Source organism: Panthera onca, chromosome D4 (assembly GCF_046562875.1).
Source record: "Panthera onca isolate mPanOnc1 chromosome D4, mPanOnc1 haplotype 2, whole genome shotgun sequence".
Taxonomy (NCBI): Eukaryota; Metazoa; Chordata; class Mammalia; order Carnivora; family Felidae; genus Panthera; species Panthera onca.
The window spans coordinates 90841527-90859637 of NC_138351.1; the positions used below are offsets into that span (position 1 = coordinate 90841527).

At 56.0% G+C, this 18111-nt stretch overlaps 1 protein-coding gene across 7 annotated transcripts in view; it reads left to right on the plus strand.

Annotated features, from left to right (window-relative positions):
- The window catches only part of CFAP77 (cilia and flagella associated protein 77), a 129468-nt gene extending 119776 nt beyond the window's left edge, over positions 1-9692 (plus strand). The window contains exons 6-8 of one of the 7 annotated variants that reach the window (XR_009602729.3): positions 7138-7275; positions 8821-8869; positions 9498-9692. Coding sequence is in view for 4 of the 7 variants with exons in the window: in XM_060608281.3 (XP_060464264.2) it covers positions 7138-7260 (123 nt within the window). In the remaining 3 variants the exon portion in view is untranslated. Of the gene's footprint in view, positions 1-7137; positions 8035-8817; positions 9438-9497 lie in introns of those variants that run through there. The other 6 variants (XR_009602728.2, XR_009602727.2, XM_060608281.3 and 3 more) reach the window with 6 other exon arrangements.
- The last annotated feature ends 8419 nt before the right edge of the window (positions 9693-18111 follow it).

An 18111-nucleotide genomic window follows, 5' to 3' on the forward strand; every position in this document is an offset into this window, starting at 1 on the left:
ACTCAAATAACAAGTAGATAAACAAAAGGACAATGGCCACATCTTGTCCCCCAACCCAGATCACGTGGGCACCTGCTCCATAATGGCGACGCATCATTCTGCCAAGGGATTTTCTGTTGAAAATAGATCACGCTTTTCAGGGAAGCATGAAAAGTAAAAACTAAACACATACAAAGGGTCTGATTCATGCAAATTACCTTAGCACCAAAGAAATGAAATTAGAAATCAGTCACAAATGGAACTAATACAATTGCCTGGCAATTTAAAAAGCACACTTATAAATAACGAAAAGACCAAAGAAGAAACCCAAACGGAAATTTGATAGAAATTAGATGAAAAGAGAGCCGAACAAAAATAAATACACTCAAAACTCGAAAGCGAGACGAGATCAAAGTCAATTTAGAGGGCAAAGGCATTGCTCATGCTAGTTATATAAACGGTAAAGAGTGAAAGGTAATTAGCTAGCAGATGATTCTAGATGCTAAGAAGAGAAGAACGGAGGGACCGGCGTCAAAGAAGGAATCATGAAGTCTTGTGCAAAATTAACAAAGTGGTGAAGGTACAATTAAGAGTATGAATCAAAAGAAAAGCTGCTTCGAAGAAAGAGGACGGGAGGAGCACAGAGGCTTTCTTCTGCAGTGGGAGACAGAACCCGGGGCCAAGTAGGGCCACAGGCGGCAGGGGGTGGGCTCACGAAAGGGTGACGGGCTGGCTGCCGGGCTCGAGCTGGGCCGAGAACCGGAGAATCTCTTGCCCACCTTGGGGCCTGGATTCTTCATCTGTGCGGTTGGAGTCCGGGAGGTCCAAGGCCTCTTCCAACTCTGAGTTTCTGGGAATCTTTTGTTCCAGTTTGGTTGCAGAGAGTCGGAAAATATCAGCCGGGGAGGGGATTAGGATTCTTAGGACCAGCGGCGAACACTAATCTCTTTTGAGATCTGATGGCTGTTCAGCTCCCCTGCCTCATATCTCCCAGCCACGTTGATTTGCTTTCTTTCCTGCGATTTGCCCAAACTCTCCCCATCGCAGGGCTCTGGCAGGCTCCCACCTTTGCGGACTTTCTCCCTTCCTCTTCCCCTGCCCAGCCCCCTCATCTTCTCTAGAAAGGCCTTCCTGCCCCCCAGCTGGAGTTAAATCCCCATCCACAGTCCTGTTAAATTGCCATAAAGCACGCGTCGTGTTTTTAGCGGCTGCCTCCCACGCCGTCTTGCAAGGTCCACGGGGGCAAGTGCCGTGGCCTGTGTCACTCACCGGCATATCCCCAGGAGTACCGCACGGTGGAGGTGTCCAGTCCCAACGCTATCTAGATGCTGCCCGTTCAAACAGGACCAGAGCCTTGACCAGCCAGGGTAGAGCTGCCCCCTCCCGCCCTGCTCCTGGGGCCGCCCGCAGGCTGTGGCGCTCACCTCTTATTTACCTGCATGGACCCCAGAGTGACTCAGCCCCATTCAGCAAAGCTGTCTCCTGCCAAAGCCGCTACAATTTCTTACCTCCGGGCGGAGGCAGACCGCAGATGGCTTAATTTAGAAGCATCTCCGAAGGAATTCCTTGCTCTCTACTCTTCATCCTGCGACTCCAGGGGTCTGTGGGGTCGTGACCACACACGGCTTGAGGCCTGACTTGTAATTAGGCTCCTCGTCTCTGGCTGAGCTGCTATTTTAGGAGAGGAGGGTGTGTGTGCCTGTGGGAGAGGAGCCACAACGTTCCCAGCAGTGACTCACTTGACTCTTTTCTTGAGCGTTTGTTAAAGAGGGAGTGGAGCCTGTCCAGGAAGACCGGGGCCAGATTCCCACAGCTCTGGCTTCATTCTGTGCGACCGGGAGCAAGCGACTTAACCTTTCTGGGCCTCCATTTGCCCATCTGTAAGATGGAGACAGGGTCCGGATGTTCTGGGGCTCATGTGAAATCCAAGCAAGAGCAAGTCTGTTAGGGCACTGCTGAAGGGTCCATTCGTGGGGAACAGGACGGAGTCCGCAGAGGGACACCCGCTTCCTGGCATTCTGAGAGCTGGACCTCTCCTCTCCGTGGACTCCTGGGTTCTGCGGGGGGGATTGGGGATTTCAAGGGATCCGGTTTCCCCTCTCCTTCTAAGGACCCATCCCACGTTGGGGGCAAGCTTTTGCTTGAGTTAGCCTTTGAGAGAGCCCATCAGACCCAACCACCACGAATCTCCTTTGGTTTTCACCTTGGAGACCAAGGCCAGGATGCATACCTGCCCTTCTACCCCTGCTCACACCATTTCCCCTACACCTCCTTTCCCATCATCCCGACTCCTTGAGCCACATCCAAGGCCCACCTGGCCCGAGGAGGCTTCTCTGACCACCCGAGGCCAGGTGAACCCTGCCCACTGCTTTCATTCGCTCACTCGTTCACTTGCGCACCCTTCCAGCTTTGTTTCAACATGGCCCCATGCTAGGCATTGGGGGTCTTGAACAGGATAGATGCAGAGCCCGCCTCAGGGCTCCAGGGCTGGGCACTAGCTTGAGCTCCCCTATCTTGGACAACTTAACTCCACAAGGTTCCAGCTGGAATGGGAAATCACGGATATCAGAGACTTCATGCGGCACACAGTGTGGCCGAAAACATAGTGGGTGCCAGAATGCGCACGATCGGTCACTGGGCTGAGGCTCCCACGCCCAAAATACCCCTTTAGAAAACCAAAGGGAATGCCAAAGTACAAAAGGTGTGCATCTTCCCTGGCACCTAGTAGGTACTTAATCCATAGTTTTGAGATGAATGGATGAATGATCGTTTCTTTCTCACCAAAGTTTCTAAGTAAGAGGAGACTGCCAAAAAGGAAATTTCTTCCACGGGTCTCTTTCGTCTCTGTGCTGGTTTTAACCTGATTGTCTCTAAGCTGAGCAGCTCCTTGGGGCTGGATCCTTCTGCCATCTCCTCAGAAGATGAGAGTGAGTGCTGAGCCTGCTGCCACCAACACCAGATCAACACCACCCACCATCAACACCACCCATCATCAGCACCACCATCAACACCACCCATCATCAGCACCACCATCAACACCACCCATCATCAGCACCACTCACCATCAACATCACCCACCATCAACACCAAATCAACACCACCTACCATTAATACCATCCACCATCAATACTATGCACCATCAACACTACCCACATCAGCACGACCTGTCATCAACACGACGTCAACATGACCCACTGTCAACACCACCCACCATCAACACCAAATCAACACCACCCACCATCAACACCACCCATCATCAGCACCACCATCAACACCACCCATCATCAGCACCACTCACCATCAACATCACCCACCATCAACACCAAATCAACACCACCTACCATTAATACCATCCACCATCAATACTATGCACCATCAACACTACCCACATCAGCACGACCCATCGTCAACACTACCCACTGTCAACACCACCCACCATCAACACCAAATCAACACCACCTGTCATCAACACCACCCACCCCCAACACTACCCGCCATCAACACCAAATTCACTACCACTCATCAAATGCCATCGGCACCACCTACCATTCCCGCCTACTGAGCTGCCCAGAGAACTGGCTTGGAGGTGGTATTCATTTCCTGAGGCTGCCATAACAAACTACCACAAACGTGGCGATTTAAACAATAGAAATTTATTCTCTGGCAGTTCTGGAGGCCAGAAATCCAAAATCAAGATTTAAGCAGGGCTGCGTTCCCACCAGTCGTGGGGAAGAAGGCTTCCTTGCCTCTTGCAGCTCTAGGTGGCTCCTGTCACCCCTGAGCTGTGGCGATAACTTCAGAGGGTTTCACACGGCCCTCTACTCTGTATCTATGTCTCCTGTCTCAAGCATCTCCTTGTCATTGGAATCAGAACCTTCTTGAGTAATTCAGGATGTTCTCATCTTGAGATCCTTAAACTAATTACATCTGCAAAGACCTTTTTTTTTTTTTTTTTACAAATAAGATCACATCCGCAGATTCCAGTGGTGGACATATCTTTTTTTGGGGGGTTGTGGGGGGATGCACGGAAATAGCAAAGATGTGGGCTACGGAGTTACACTTCCCTGTCAAGAGCCATTGGCGGCTGGCCACCAAGGAGGACACCATTGCCACTCTGAATGCTACAGGAGGCCATGGACACCTAAGAGTCCCAGCCGGCTGGGCCTCTGAATCAGCCAAGGCGCCCATGACGCCTCTGGAGACCCAGAGTGCCAGCCTTCCTGAGCATCCCTGGCCGCCTTCTTGCAAAGCATGGGTGTCAGGAAAATCGTGTCACGGTGTAAAAATCAAGCCATCCCTTGCCCAGAAGGGGCACGAAGGCGCACCTCGGAAGCCTTTTGTTTGTTGGCTCTGTTCCTCCTCCGTGAAGTGCGGGGTCTTCTCTCTTCCCGATAACGTTTGCGTGGCCACTTGGTGGCTTTTCTGAACCTGGAGATGGAGCTGAGAACGAGATCGTGGTTTGATTGACCGAAACGAGCTGAGCACAGGTATTGAGCCCCGGGGCCAGGCATGCATCAGGTGCCTGTGGCACCTCTGGCTCTGCCTGGGTCCCAAGAGCCCCGGATGATCTTGATGCACGTCCAAGAAACTCACAACCTGAGGCTGGGGCTGCCCTGGCTCCCAGAAGCGCTGCCCCAGACGGTCCACAGGGTCCGCAAATCTTGAAGTGACGACCCACACCGTCGTGTGTGTTAGGACCTGGGGCATTTTCCTCCCCAGGGAGAGGGCCCATGGCTTCCTGCAGAGTCTCCAAAGGGGTCTACCTGCCCGAGAATGAAGAACATGGTTTCTGTCTTGCACTAACAACTAAATCAACCCGCCACCAGCTGACTTTTATGAGCCCCTAACGAGCGTCTGTAACCCCCTACACCCTTTCAACCTCATGAGCGAGTTGTGGCGGGAGGGGACACCCAGACACAGCGTGAGCTGTGGCTGCAGCAGAATTTTCTAGAAAGAATCCACAACTTAGTGCCCCGGGCGGTGGGGGTGGGGTGGAGACTAGAACAGTGTCTCCGACACCGATTCCCTGTGCACCCAACCCTGGACAAACTGCTCTGGGCCTCAGTCCCCTTGTCTGTAAAATGATGGACACAGTCCACTTGGATCCCACTGGGCCCTCAGGTACCCTGATGGCGGGCACACAGCCCCTGGACCTGAGGCCAGACAGCCCACAGTAAGGGTCTGGCTGACCCTGAGGGGTGGCCCAGACCCTGGACCGGGGGAGCCTGGCGGTGTCCCAGAGCAAGGCGGCAGATCAGGCTGCAGGGGACCAGGAGGTCACATCAGCCCTGCACCTGGGCTCAGTAGAGGCATCACCCGGCTCTCTGCCATCAGGCAACCAGTTGGGCCACAAGCTCTGGTTAAGGGTCATGACTTTTCCCGGGGGTGGGGAGGTCCCAGGCCTCTCTGTTCCCAGACGTGCACCACTGTACGGGTCCCCAAGCCCAGAGACTCCTTCCAAGCTCCTTGTTATCTACTGCCTTTTACTATCTTATCCTTTCCCCGTCTTTCCTTTCCCTCACCTTTCCACCCTGAAAGGCTGCCCGCGGCACTGGGGCTTAGCTACCCACCCCAGAGGGTGGCCCCGGGCCTGGATTCTTGACAAGAATGGGTCCCGCTTTGTCATCCTGAACAGCCTTCAGCTGCTCCTACAAACCCAAAGGGAACTCCTGCAATCCTCGTCCCCTTGTGAGCTGGGGCTCCCGTGGGCCTGGGGGCCAGTGCGCATGCTGTCCCCTTAGCCTGGGAAACCCTTGCTCGCCTTTCCAGCCTCCCCTTCACGTCTCTTCCCGGGGCAGGGCGGGGGGGGGGGTGTCCTGACTCCCGTTGAGGGCTGAGCTCATGCTGTCTGTGCTCACTGCACACCCCTGCCTGCCTGTCTCAGTTCTAATGAAACAGCTGCATAATTATTGCCGCTGTCTGCTCCTTCCTGAGTGGACAGAAAATCCCTCTTGTTTCCTGCTGTATCCCCAGTGCCTGGCACAGAGCACATATTTATTTACTCAATAAATATGTGTTGCATGAATGCGTGAGAGGAGGAAGGGAGGAAGGGAGAGAGGAAGAAAGGAAGGAGAAGGAAGGAAGGAAAGGGAAGGAAGTGAGGGAGGGAGGGAGGAAGAAGGAAGGGGCACAAAACCTTCCTACCCTGGGCCTCCTATAGGTTATCCTAAAGGAGAAATGCCATTTTAGGGGGGGGTTTCTTGCTATTGGAGGTGACATAACAGACCCAGGAGACAGGAGGGGTTTTCGCCCACCAACATTTCTTGAGAAGGAAAGGCAGACTGGAATACTGATTGCATAACATTGTAGCCGAAGAGACGCTGGTTGGATCCGTGTCTCAAGTTTCCTCCGGAAGGGTGGCATTCTTGAACTCTGGTTCTGGTACTATTATCTCCTTGGGCGGCTGCCCCCTGGCAGGCCGTGCTTGGAGTGGACCCCCAGGAAGGAGCACTGACTGGGCCAGGAGGTACCCCCTGGAGAGGGCGGGTTGTTTGGGGGTTTTCATGGTGGAAAATCAGCAGATGAAGGGCAGTGCAGGCTGTTGGGTCCCACTGCACAGGGACTCCAGTCGTCAGGTGATATTTATCACACACACACACACACACACACACACACACATCTGCCCCGGCAATGAGCTGGACAGAAGGAAACATGCTGGGGGGCGCCTGGGGGGGCTCAGTCAGTTAAGCGTCTGACTCTTGATTTCAGCTCAGTGCATGATCTCAGAGTTCGTGAGTTCGAGCCCTGCATCGGGCTCTGCGCTGACAGCGTGGAAACTGCTTGGGATTCTCTCTCCCCACCCCCTTCTCTGCCCCTCCCCTGCTTGCACTCTCTCTCAAAATAAATAAGTAAACTTAAAAATTCAAAAAGAAAGAAAGAAAGAAGGAAGGAAGGAAGGAAGGAAGGAAGAAAGCAAGAAAGCAAGAAGAAAGAAAGAAAGAAAGAAAGAAAGAAAGAAAGAAAGACTGCCTTCTGTCCGTGGCCCGTCACCCCCTCAGTGCCACGATGCTCACAGCCCAGCACTTCCTCCTTACATCTTCCCCTCACAGATGACTTGTGTTCTGGCTCTAAGATAGAAGCAGGGGGCGGGCAAGGAGAGGACGGGAGCACCTGGGAGGAGCCTCATGCCCGCTGACCCACTCTCCCTTCTAACCACAGGTGCCCCCCCATCTTGATACTTTCTTCACCGAGGCGGACCGCCAGAGAGCAATCAAAGCCCACCAGGAAGAGCACGCGGTGCGCCAGGGGACCCTGCGGATGGGCAACTACACCCACCCCTAGAGCCTTCTTGACACGGTAGAAAACTCCCGAAGGACTCACCTTCCTCGCCCCAGCTCGCTTTAGACTCCCCCCACCCCCCGCCATTTTTACGTGGCTTCTGCTTTGGCAAGGACCTCAGACTCAGGTCATAGGTGGCCAATCCTTCTCAGGTCAGCCAATACTTACTCACCACCCCCAAACCCTCAACCTAGGGATTCCCCCTCCTCCAGGAACCCACCCACCCTCGGTTCTCGAGCCCTCACCTGATAAACCCGAATGACAAGGCAGATGTTAGACCCCGAGCTAAGGGTCAGTTCCTACGCTCTGCCCATTGAGCGTTAAGAACAACCTGTGTATTTCCTGCAGAAAGTGTGACAGTAACGTGCTTGAAAAGCCCTCATTTTATATTCTGAACACGAGTGTAACTGTTCTTTGGGGGATGCCTGATGTCTCACCATGACGGTATTATCTCTCTGGGGCCCCTGGCAGTGAATGGGAAGAGCCCGTGCTCCTGACTCAGGGCCTCCCCCCGACGCCCTCCACGCCGGGGACCTGTCAATCACACACACAGGCCAACACAGGCTTCTCCAGCCAGGCTGACCTTGGAAGGGCAACCCCGGCCCAAAGGAGACAGTCTTCCGGGCCAGTAGGTGGGCTGACGATGCACGGGCTGAGGACTCCTGAGTTCAGCCAAACTGCTGCGTGCTTCTGACCCCAATCTCTCCGTGTGTTCTTGCCTTCTCCCCACAAATCGTGTATCGGTCTGTTTTAAATGAAAAGTGCTATTTGTCCCCCTCCCGCTGTATCTTTATTTGAAAACCAGTAAGCCAGTAGCAAGGACCAGCGTCACCCTCTTCCGACGACGTTCTGACCCGGACGCTCTTCGAAGCACATTACCTTCTCTGACACGTCCCCGCCGTGTCTGTATGAAGCCGGGCACATCCTCGAGGTTTTAAATCCCTTTTCTCGTCTGAAAATTCCAACGACTCCTCTTCAGCCCAGAGCTCTCCCCGGGATTTCAGACTCACTTACCCAACTGCCCGCTTGACGTCTCCACTCAAGCGTCTGCTGTTCGGTGCAAACCAACACAGACGAGACAGAGCACTTGACTTCCCTTTCTCCCCACCAAACTTGCTTCCCCCTCCGTTTTTCCCTTCTCCTGGGCGACACCACCATCGACGTGCTGGAGCGTCCTCTCCCACCTCGAGTCTAGCAAGCAGCCTGTCAACGCCTCTTCCAAAACATCCCAACCCTTCCCCTCCCAACCATATTCTCCACAGAGTAGCCCCTTAGCATTCCAGCAACTTCCGTCGCTCTCGAAGGAACCTCCACACCCCTCACCCGGCCCACGGCCCTTGCTCCTGCCTTACGCTTTCTGTCTGCTTCCACTTCTCCCTGGAACACCTGGGCCCCCGACCGTCACCTGCCCATCGCTTCCTGTCATCCAGATCTTAGCGCCAACATCAAGTCCCCTGCGCGAAAGGTCTTCCGCGAAATAGCCACCAATAAAACTCACACCGGCTTGTTTTACTCCTTACAAAACAACGACGCCTTATTCACTGCCGGTCTCTCCTCTAGCAGGGATGTGGCGTGGGATCGGGGACCTAAGATCCCAAGGGCCCGACATACGGTAAGTGCCCGTGATATCCATGGAAGGACCCCCCGCAGGAATGTCCACTACGGCTCACGCGCCTTGCAGGCCGAGTGCTGGGCAGGGAGGCACATCCAAGTCTGGTGTTGACGAGTCTGCATTTCTCGATCAGCCCTCCCCACCCCACACATGCGTCCCAATTCCATACAAATCCCACACATACTAACACGACTCAGGAACCTGGCCCAGCCAGGGCCTTGTCAGAGCCCAACCTACTCCAAGGGCCAGAAATCCTCCTCCCGCCGCACGAGTCCGAGAGGAACAAGCATCCCCACTGATTTTGGCCAAAGCCACCCTGAAGCCTTGTGACCCCACAGGGAGCAGCGAGCCTGGTGTGGGAGCACAAGAGAGCCCGCGGGACCCGGCCACTGAGCCGGCAGCCATCGCATGTGGCCGAGAGCGTGAGGCCTGGCCTCCTCAACTAATCCCTGTGTGGCCTCGACCAAGTGTCTCAACCTGTCTATGCCTCGTCTGTGAGGCAGGACGGTGTAGGACATCTCCTTGAGCTAGATAACGATTAAAGAATGTGTACGGCATGACCAACTCACTTTTAAGTCTGGCACTTTTAAGCAATAGATTAATGTGAATTATCTTCTTATTACTAAAGCACAGGGGCGCCTGGGGGGCTCAGTCGGTTAAGCGTCAGACTTCAGCTCGGGTCATGATCTCACAGTTCATGGGTTCAAACCCCGCATCGGGGTCTGTGCCGACAGCTCAGAGCCTGGAGCCTGCTTCGGATTCTGCGTCTCCCTCTCTCTCTGTCCCTCCCCCGCTTGTGTTCGTTCTCTCTCTCTCTCAAAAATAAATAACCATTTAAAAAAAATTTTTTTAATAAATAAATAAATCACAGTGAAAGGGGCAACTGGAATCCTATCAGCAATTGAGGGATGAGAGTGTGCTTTCAAAGGAACAAAAAGCCTTTGTGTCCAGGTACATTAGGAAGGTGAAGGTAGTTTGAACTGAACCCACTGTTTTGCTCGTGTCCCCTACAGAAAGAGGAAGGGGGTGCATCAGGACGCAGAATTTCCAGAAGGGCCCGAAATTAGGTTCTGTCCGCCAAAGGCCGGGCGGGGCAAGCTCGGCTGTGGCAAAGAGAGAGATGCCCGGATGTGGCCCCTCCAGGCCTGCTTTTCTTTCCAAGGACCCGGGCCCAGGGGAAGTACGGAGTTGGCCAGAAAAAGCTAGCGGACGTCTCTTTGGCTTATGCGATCACGTCGTGTCCCAGCAGGGTGGGCCGCGCCGTGCTGGGAGACTTTCTGGGGCTGTGACAGGTGTCCTGGGAGCGGCTCCCCCTGTCCTGTCCTGGAGGTCCCAGCTTCTGGGAGCTCCCCACCCAGGCCTGAGCGGCTCGCCTCCGAGAGTCCCTCAGCTCCTTGTCCTACAGCGCCACCCGCTGGCAGGCTCGAGTGGAGGCCGCGGAAGTTCCCGGCCCTTCCCTCCCCACCGCCCTCCCCCAGCCCCGTCCTTCCCTCCTCATTAATTATTCGTGCCCATACCGAGCCCCGGGTCAGATTCCGGTCTGCTTCATCTGTCTTGGGTATCTCGTTGCGTCCCCCAAACACTTGTGCTGCTTGCGTTGGGCCCTGGCTGCGGGGGTGGGGGCAGGGGGACAGCACAACTAGGGTTGCTGTGTCTGCCCTTCAAGACCCAGGGTCCAGTCCCTGAAGGTTCCAGCCGGGAGGGGCCTTGACTTCCCCAAAGCAGATGTCCAAGGAGGCCTGGGGGCAGTCAGTGAGCGAGCCCCAGGCCAGTGGCCAGTCTACCACATGGCCCAGAGCGTGCCCCTAAAACGACTTCTCCGAGATGGGCGGAAATGGGGAGAACTTAGCTTAGCTTAGTCCTCCTCCTCCACCACCAATAAACGCCGTGGGAGGGTGGCCGTCACCAGAGCTATGGCCTTGTCCCCCTGGTTTTGCTCCTTTCCCTGCTGGTTGTCATTCTACCCCCTGGTTGAGTTTCTTAGCAGCAATGCACCTTAACCAAAGAGGCCCACGTGCACCGTCTTCAAGGACCACAGGGAAGCAGCTGGACCCTCACCTGGTCAGCCGGAAATGCCCTGAAGTGCCCTCTGAGGTGGGAGGGGACCGTGGCTGTGCCGATGAGCACTCGGCAAAAAGGGGAGCGAGTGCAGGCGTGGAGTGTTGAGATGGGGACTCTGGAAACAGGACTCATGAACAGGGAAGGGCTTGAGCAAGCATCCAGTCCGGCCCGAGAAGACTGGAGGGTTGCGGAGTGACTTAGCAGCCAAGGTAGCACGGGGACAGACCTCCTGGGTGGTTGGTCAGCTTTTCTTTTCGTAGACGGCCTCCAGTCTACGTCCAGATTTTTTTTTTAAGTTTATTTTTGAGAGAGAGAGAGAGCTAGCGGGGGAGGAGCAGAGAGAGAGGGAAAGAGCTAGAAGCCCAAGCAGGCTCCAGGCTCAGCACAGAGCCCGATGTGGGGCTCGAACCCATGAACCATGAGATCATGATCTGAGCTGAAATCGAGAGCTGGATGCTCAACCGACTGAGCCACCCAGGTGCCCCCACTTCGGGATTTTCAAACCAGAGCCCAAGCCTCATTCACTCTCTCCTCTCGCCCCTCCCTCTCCCTCTCCCTCTCCCTCTCCGTCTCCATCTCCGTCTCAGACATAGAACCAGATCCATTGTTTCCTTGGCCAGAGGAAAAGAGATGGGGTTCCGGAGTCTGTTGTGTGGCATTTTCATCAGGGCTGGGAGCAGTGAGCCAATGGTGATTTCTGCTCCTGTCTGGCAGGGGGTGGCCAGAAGCCTGACGAGGAAGCCATACTGGTGGGTCGTAGATCTAAACCCAGTCTCCAGGGTTGGCCCCGGGATCTAGACAGAGATGGTTTGCCTTTTTGGTTCACCCATCCCAGCGCCTCAACTGGTGCTGGTTTAGAAATCACAGGTTTGGGGTCTAGGGAAGGCACATCTCCATGGCAGCAAGCAGACCAGCCGTGCAGGTGCCCAAGTGAACCTCACTGAAGCCAGACAGGTCTGTTTCCAAACAGCTACCTTCTCTCGCATTGGGCTTTTTGGACCAAAACAATCTTTTTGCTGCATTTCTTTTGTACTTGGGAAATGCTTTGATGCTTGAAATCATGAAAGGAAGAAAGAAAGACAGAGAGAAGGAAGGAAGGAAGGAAGGGAGGGAGGAGGGAAGGGAGGAAGGAAGGAAGGAAACTAGGTTGGCTTTTTACACAGGTTCCTAGGACTGAATGCAGGTAAATTTTAGATTTTTTTCAATGTTTATTTATTTTTGAGAGAGAGAGAGAGAGAGCAGAGGAGGGGCAGAGAGAGGGAGACACAGAACCCGAAGCAGGCTCCAGGCTCTAAGCTGTCAGCACAGAGCCCGACGCAGGGCTCGAACCCACAGACCTCAAGATCATGACCTGAGCTGAAGTCAGACGCTTCACCAACTGAGCCACCCAGGTGCCCCGGTAACTTTTAAATTTGAATCCACAGATGAGAAATTATCTATGAAAAGAAGTCTGGGTTGACGGGCACCATTGCTCTTGTTGGATCCATGAGTCGGGTCCTTTCTGTCACATTCCCCATGGCATCACCAGCATCTAGCATGGTGCACAGGCCAGAGTGCATGCTCAAAAGGATAAAAGGGAGGGAGGGAGGGAGGAAAGGAAAGAAAAAGCGGGGAGGGTACAAAGGTGGGAAGGAGGGGAGGAGGAAGAGAGGAAGATAGAGAATATGTTCTCTTTCTGGTTTCAGGAGCTCCATGGGGTTTTGAGCTCAACCAACACAAATGGTTGAGAACAGCATGACCTTGACGGCCCACAAATTGCCCAAATCCTTGTCCAACCCATCTGTTTGCAGAGCAGAGAGATATTAGCATCCGGGCCTGGCCTATATCATCCAGGTCCCGTGCCCACTCCACATTAAAGACAGGTTTTAGGTGGAAGGCCCTGGGCAAAGAGGGGAGCTGACCTCTGCGGTGGGGGCTAGCGAGACAAGATAACCCGCCAGAGAAAAGTCTCTGGTTGTTGTTGGGACCACGAATTGCATAACCGCTGTTCTCCAGGATCAGAGCCCAGGGCGGAGCCTTCGTGAAGACCACGTAAAGTGGCCAACATCGTCCTCCTCTCACAGCTGAAAAAAACACGGCTCCGAAGGTGCTCAAGGTTACAGCACAGGGCTGGGACCACGGACCATGGCTGGGACTAAGGCAGATAAGGCCCTTGCCTAAGGCACAAAATTTACAGGACTGCCCCCCAATTCCCCGTAACGGAGACAAACAATACTTTAGTGCAATATTTTTTTGAACCCTTCCTTTTTTTTAAGTTCATTTGCTTATTTTTGAGAGAGCGTGTGTGAGCTAGCACAGGGGAGGGGCAGAGAGAGAGGAAGAAAGAGGATCCCAAGCAGGATCCGCACTGTCAGCGCAGAGCCCTATGCGGGGCTTGAACCCACAAACTGAGAGATCATGACCTGAGCTGAAATCAAGAGTCGGACACCTAACCACCAGAGCCACCCAGGCGCCCCTGATGCCATATATATATATTTTTTTTTTTAATCAAAATTTCAAAACCACTGATGGACCGAATAGCCGTGGTTTCAGTAAAGATCCCTGCGACTCACCTCACGTGTCCCACCTTAGCCCCAGCGTGGACTCTAGAGCCGGGATTCTGCTTCAAATCCTGCCCTTAGCCCCAGTTACCCAGAACCTTGAGTGGCATTCAAGTCACAATTCTTTGTGAGCCGAGAAGACCTGAGGATCATTCTCAGCAAGCTTTGGGCACATCTGCCCCGTGTGTGGCCAGGACAATCCCTCCTCCATGCTGGGGGCGGGTAGCATTCAGTGGAGAGAGAGGTGAAGCTGGGAAGAAGGAGTTGGTAAGAAGCGTGGCCCGGCCGGAGGCCCGGAAGCAATCAGGCCCATCCCTGACCCAAGGCCAAACCCAAGGCAAGAGCTCCAGGTGAAGCAGGATGCAGATTCTATAGGCAAGCCGCTTCATTGCCATCCAAGGGCCTCTTCCACCTGTGACCCTCACTACAAACCTCCGATGTTTAACGTCTTTGTATCAAAAGGAAAGCTGAGGTCCAGGCAAGAGAGATGCTCTGTCCAGAGGAAGGGCGGGGCCAGAGCTCGGGTCTTCTGAAGACTGGTCTGCGCCGATGATGTCCTTCCTGCCCCTGGAGAAGAGTGACAGCTCCTTCTCGGTGGGTATCTCTCTGTCTGTGGAAAAGTGGATTGGGACCTGGGTCCAAGGAGGGGCTGAAGTTGGTTTTGTTTGTTTTTTAAAGCAACCTCAGGGGTGCCTGGGTGGCTCAGTCGGTGAAGCGTCCAACTTCGGCTCAGGTCATGATCTCACGGTCCGTGGGACGGAGCCCCGCGTCGGGCTCTGTGCTGACGGCTCCGAGCCTGGAGTCTGCTTCGGATCCTGTGTCTCCCTCTCTCTCTCTCTGCCCCTCCCCAGCTCATGCTCTGTCTCTCTCAAAAATAAATAAACTTTTTTTTCATGTTTATTTTTGAGAGAGACAGAGACAGAGCATGAGTTGGGGAGGGTGGGGAGGTGGGTTTGGAATCCAGAAAAGGGAGCCTGGGTGCTGGAGCTCCAGCCCTTGGTTTAGACGGAGTAGTCCTGGGAGCTCCATTGAGAAGGTGCCCTTGTCACGCTCCCTCACTTTACTTCCCTTGAAGCACCCCCTGCCCCTCCACCAGGCCCTCTCCCTCCTGGGGGAGGGGAGCCAAGACAGCCGAGGGCAGGGGACTGGGCTGGGGAGAGGGAGAGAGGTCTGCTTCCTGCTATGTAAAGGGAGCTTTCGGATATTAAGTCACTTGTTATGGTCCACACTCAGCTTTGCTGGACCTCAAAGCCCTTATATCCCCCCAGGAACCCCCCTCCCCCGGGAAGCTTAGGCAAATGCCAATTCCTGGGTGCCTTCCCAGCTAACCAAGAACTCAGGGGAGCACCCACAAGCCTCTGGGGCTCTGGACAGGCCTCCACGCAAGAGCCAGAGAGGGGATGGGGCAAAGAGACAGGGGGAGGCCTGGTGGTGGAGCTGGAAACAGCCAGATAGGAATAAAACGAGATTAATGAGAGATGCTGAATGTCAGACAAAATTCCAGATGAAATAAATTGCCTACCGTGTTCTATATTAGAAGAGACCGTGATAATGCAACACTAATGATGGTACCCTAACAACTTGCTAACTATTCTTGGGCTCCAAGGAGTGCTGAGAAGCCCGCCAGGGCTGCGGGAAGTTGGGGTTCCTGCTGTTCTTTTCAACTGGAAAAGGTTTTCTTTCGCACAGCACACGCACACCTCACATCCTGCTGTGGCTCCGATCCCCCCGCGAACGCGGTGCCCAGCGCTACTGAAGGCTTCGCGGTGGCTTGGTTTTCGCCGGGTGCGGGATCCAAACCCCAGCCTGAGACCAGGAGGCCAGAAAAGGTCCGTGCTCTACCAGACGCAGATCCGCCCAGGGCAGGGGCCGCTCAAGACCCACCTGTGGGCCAGAGCAGGACAGTGTTTTCCTCATGACCTGGCGGGGTCCATGAATCGGGGCCTTGGGGAGCAGCCTGACCCTCTAAGAAGCCCAGGGTGGGGGATCCTGTTGACCTGAGTTGAGACCTTGAGTACCCGGTGGGGGTGGGGTTGCTCCGGAGATGCAGCCGCTAGGCCCCAAGAGCAGGGGTGGGGTGAGAGAGTGGAGTGGAAAAGCCTCCAGAGGCGCCCAGAGCAGGAACCAGGCCCAAGGTGGGGGCTGCCGGGCCCTTGTGATTTATGTCCCCCTCCCCATCCACCTAACGAAAATGAACGACCTGCCGGCCGGCCTGCGGCGGGGAGGCGCCCACTGCAACCGCGGCCCAGCCGGGGCGGGGGGCCTGTCTGCTCGAGGCCCCTCGGCGCCCGCCCTCCCGCCTCCCCGACAGCTTGCAGCCGAGCGGGGCCCGCGGTCCCCGGGGAGCCGCCCGTCTTCGCTCCCAGCCCGGCCGGCGGCGAGGCCGCTTCCAATCTGCCGGCGGGCGCAGGGGGAGAGCGCGGGGAGCCAGGCGTGAGGCCACCGCCAACCTCGCTGGAGGAAGAAGAAAGTTTCTGCTCGCCAGGCCGCGCGGGGCTCCCACGGGCAGAGTCTCGGGTTTGGGGGGGATGCGGGGGCCTCACTGTTCCCCCGCGGTCTCCGACGCGGGTCCGGGTAGTTTTCCAGGGGCCCGTGGGGAAGGGGAAACGGCCGTTCGCAGGCCCGCGGGGCAGGCCGGGCTCCCGGCGCGGAGCTGGCGAAGGGCGCCTCGGGCCCGCGGGGCCGGCTGCAGGCGCGCCAGCTCGGCTCTCTCCGCCCTCGACCACAGACCCGGGCCGCGATCCCTGGGGCCGTGCCAAGGGGACCCAGGCCCCGCACGCCCTTCAGATCTGCCCGCCGCCCTGGGCCCCGACACCGGAGGCCAACCCCTGAAGGGCGCCTAACTGGAGCACCGCGGCTGGGGCAGTGGAGAGGGCGAGGGGGCGCGTTATTCACAATGAAAAGACAGTGTTTCCAGCGCTGCCTTGAAAACACATCCCGGGGCAAGCTCCAGCTGCGCGCGAAGAAGCCGTTTGCAGACGTCTACACTCGCCCTGGGAAGCTCTTTCGCGTCCTTGTTAGGAGGCACAAAAACAGCCGGTGCGGTGCCCCCGGGACACCAGGCCGGGTCGGGGTCCCTGGCTTCTTTGCTCGGGGCGCTGCTTCCCTGGGGCCACACACATTTCTCGGGCTCTTCGATGTCCCAGGCAGGATCTTCCCACGTTCTCCGCTCTCGCCCCGCAACGAAACCATCCTGCCGCCCCGTTTCCGGGCTGACACCAGGCTTTCCCAAAGCCCTGCCAGGCCCGCGGGGTCCAAAGAGAGCAGACAGAGGGCTGCAAATGTCCTAGGCGGGAAACATCTAGAGCCCAACGGAAGCGCCCCGAAACAATGTGTCTTAAACCGAAATCTCTTCCCCACACCAGATTAGGGCTTACACACACACACACACACACACACACACACACACTTCCTTCTCTACTGGGTTTAGTCCCTTTCTCTCTCTGGAGGAAGAAAAACGCGGGCCGTTGGGGGGGGTGGTTGTGGAGAAAGGATCTCTGACAGCCCCACGGACGAGTAATTTGAATAACTGTAGAAGAGGGTAGGGGAAAACTTTAAAAAACCTCCCATCCCGACCCACCGGCAGCGGCAGCCGGCTTCGGACCCCTCCCCGCCAGCCCGTGCCCCCCTCGGCTAATCACCCTCATTAGGAGCCTCATCACCGGCCTAATGAAAGCAAACCGTGTGGAAATCGCCGGTAAACAGTTGGGTCTGTGCTGTAATTAATTCAGTGTCTCTTTTAATCAAACTGAAAGGGAATCGGGCAGCGGCTTGCGGAGCCGTGACATCACCCCCAAAATCGGCCGGAGCCAATCAGCGTCATCACTCCGGGGACACGTGGGCGAGTCCCCTTTAAAAAAAAAAAAAACACAACACAACGAAAAAAAAAAAAGAAACAAAAAAAAAAAAAACCCAGCCCCAAAGTAAAAGTGACACAAGTTCATTTTTTAAAGGAAGGGGGGGAGGCGAAGGCGCGCGCGGAGGACGCGCTGAGAGCTGCAACCGCGGAGCCGGAGGCGCTGTCCTCGGTGCTGACGGGCCCCCGGAGCGGAGGGAGCGCGGCGACAGGACCTCCCTGGCCAGGTGGAGCGTCATGCGCCGCGGGCCGCCGCCGCCGCCGCCGCTATCCGCGGTGCTGACGCCTCCAGGTGCGCTCCGTTCGGCCGGCTGGTAGCGCGGCTCCGCAGCTATCCGCGCTTCTGACCCCGCTGCCCTCGGCCACTGCTAGCCTGGAGGAAGCGTGCGGTTTGGATTTTTTTTTTACGCCGTTCTTTATTTAGATTCCAGCATCCTCGCGTCTCTTCTGTGCCAAAGGGGCGCTCAGGCCGTCCATCTCCCCCTTTGCTCTCCCCAACTTGGCGCACCCTCCCTCCCATTCCTCCCTGACACTCCCACCACCCCCCCTCGGCTCGGCAGCTCGGCGCGATGCTGCAGAAGACGCGCTGAGCCCTTTTGGATCTAATGCGCAGAGGAGGTTGGCCCAGAGCTCCCCGGCTCCCCCAAGGCTGAACTCCGTCCAAGGTGCCCGCAGGCTCCCTGCCCGCCTTCCCCATGCCAGCCCGCAGCTAGGGGCAGGGGCAGCGGTGGCTGGGGTTGGGGGTGGGTGGGGAGCTTTTGGGGAGGACAGGTCGCAGCTTGGCT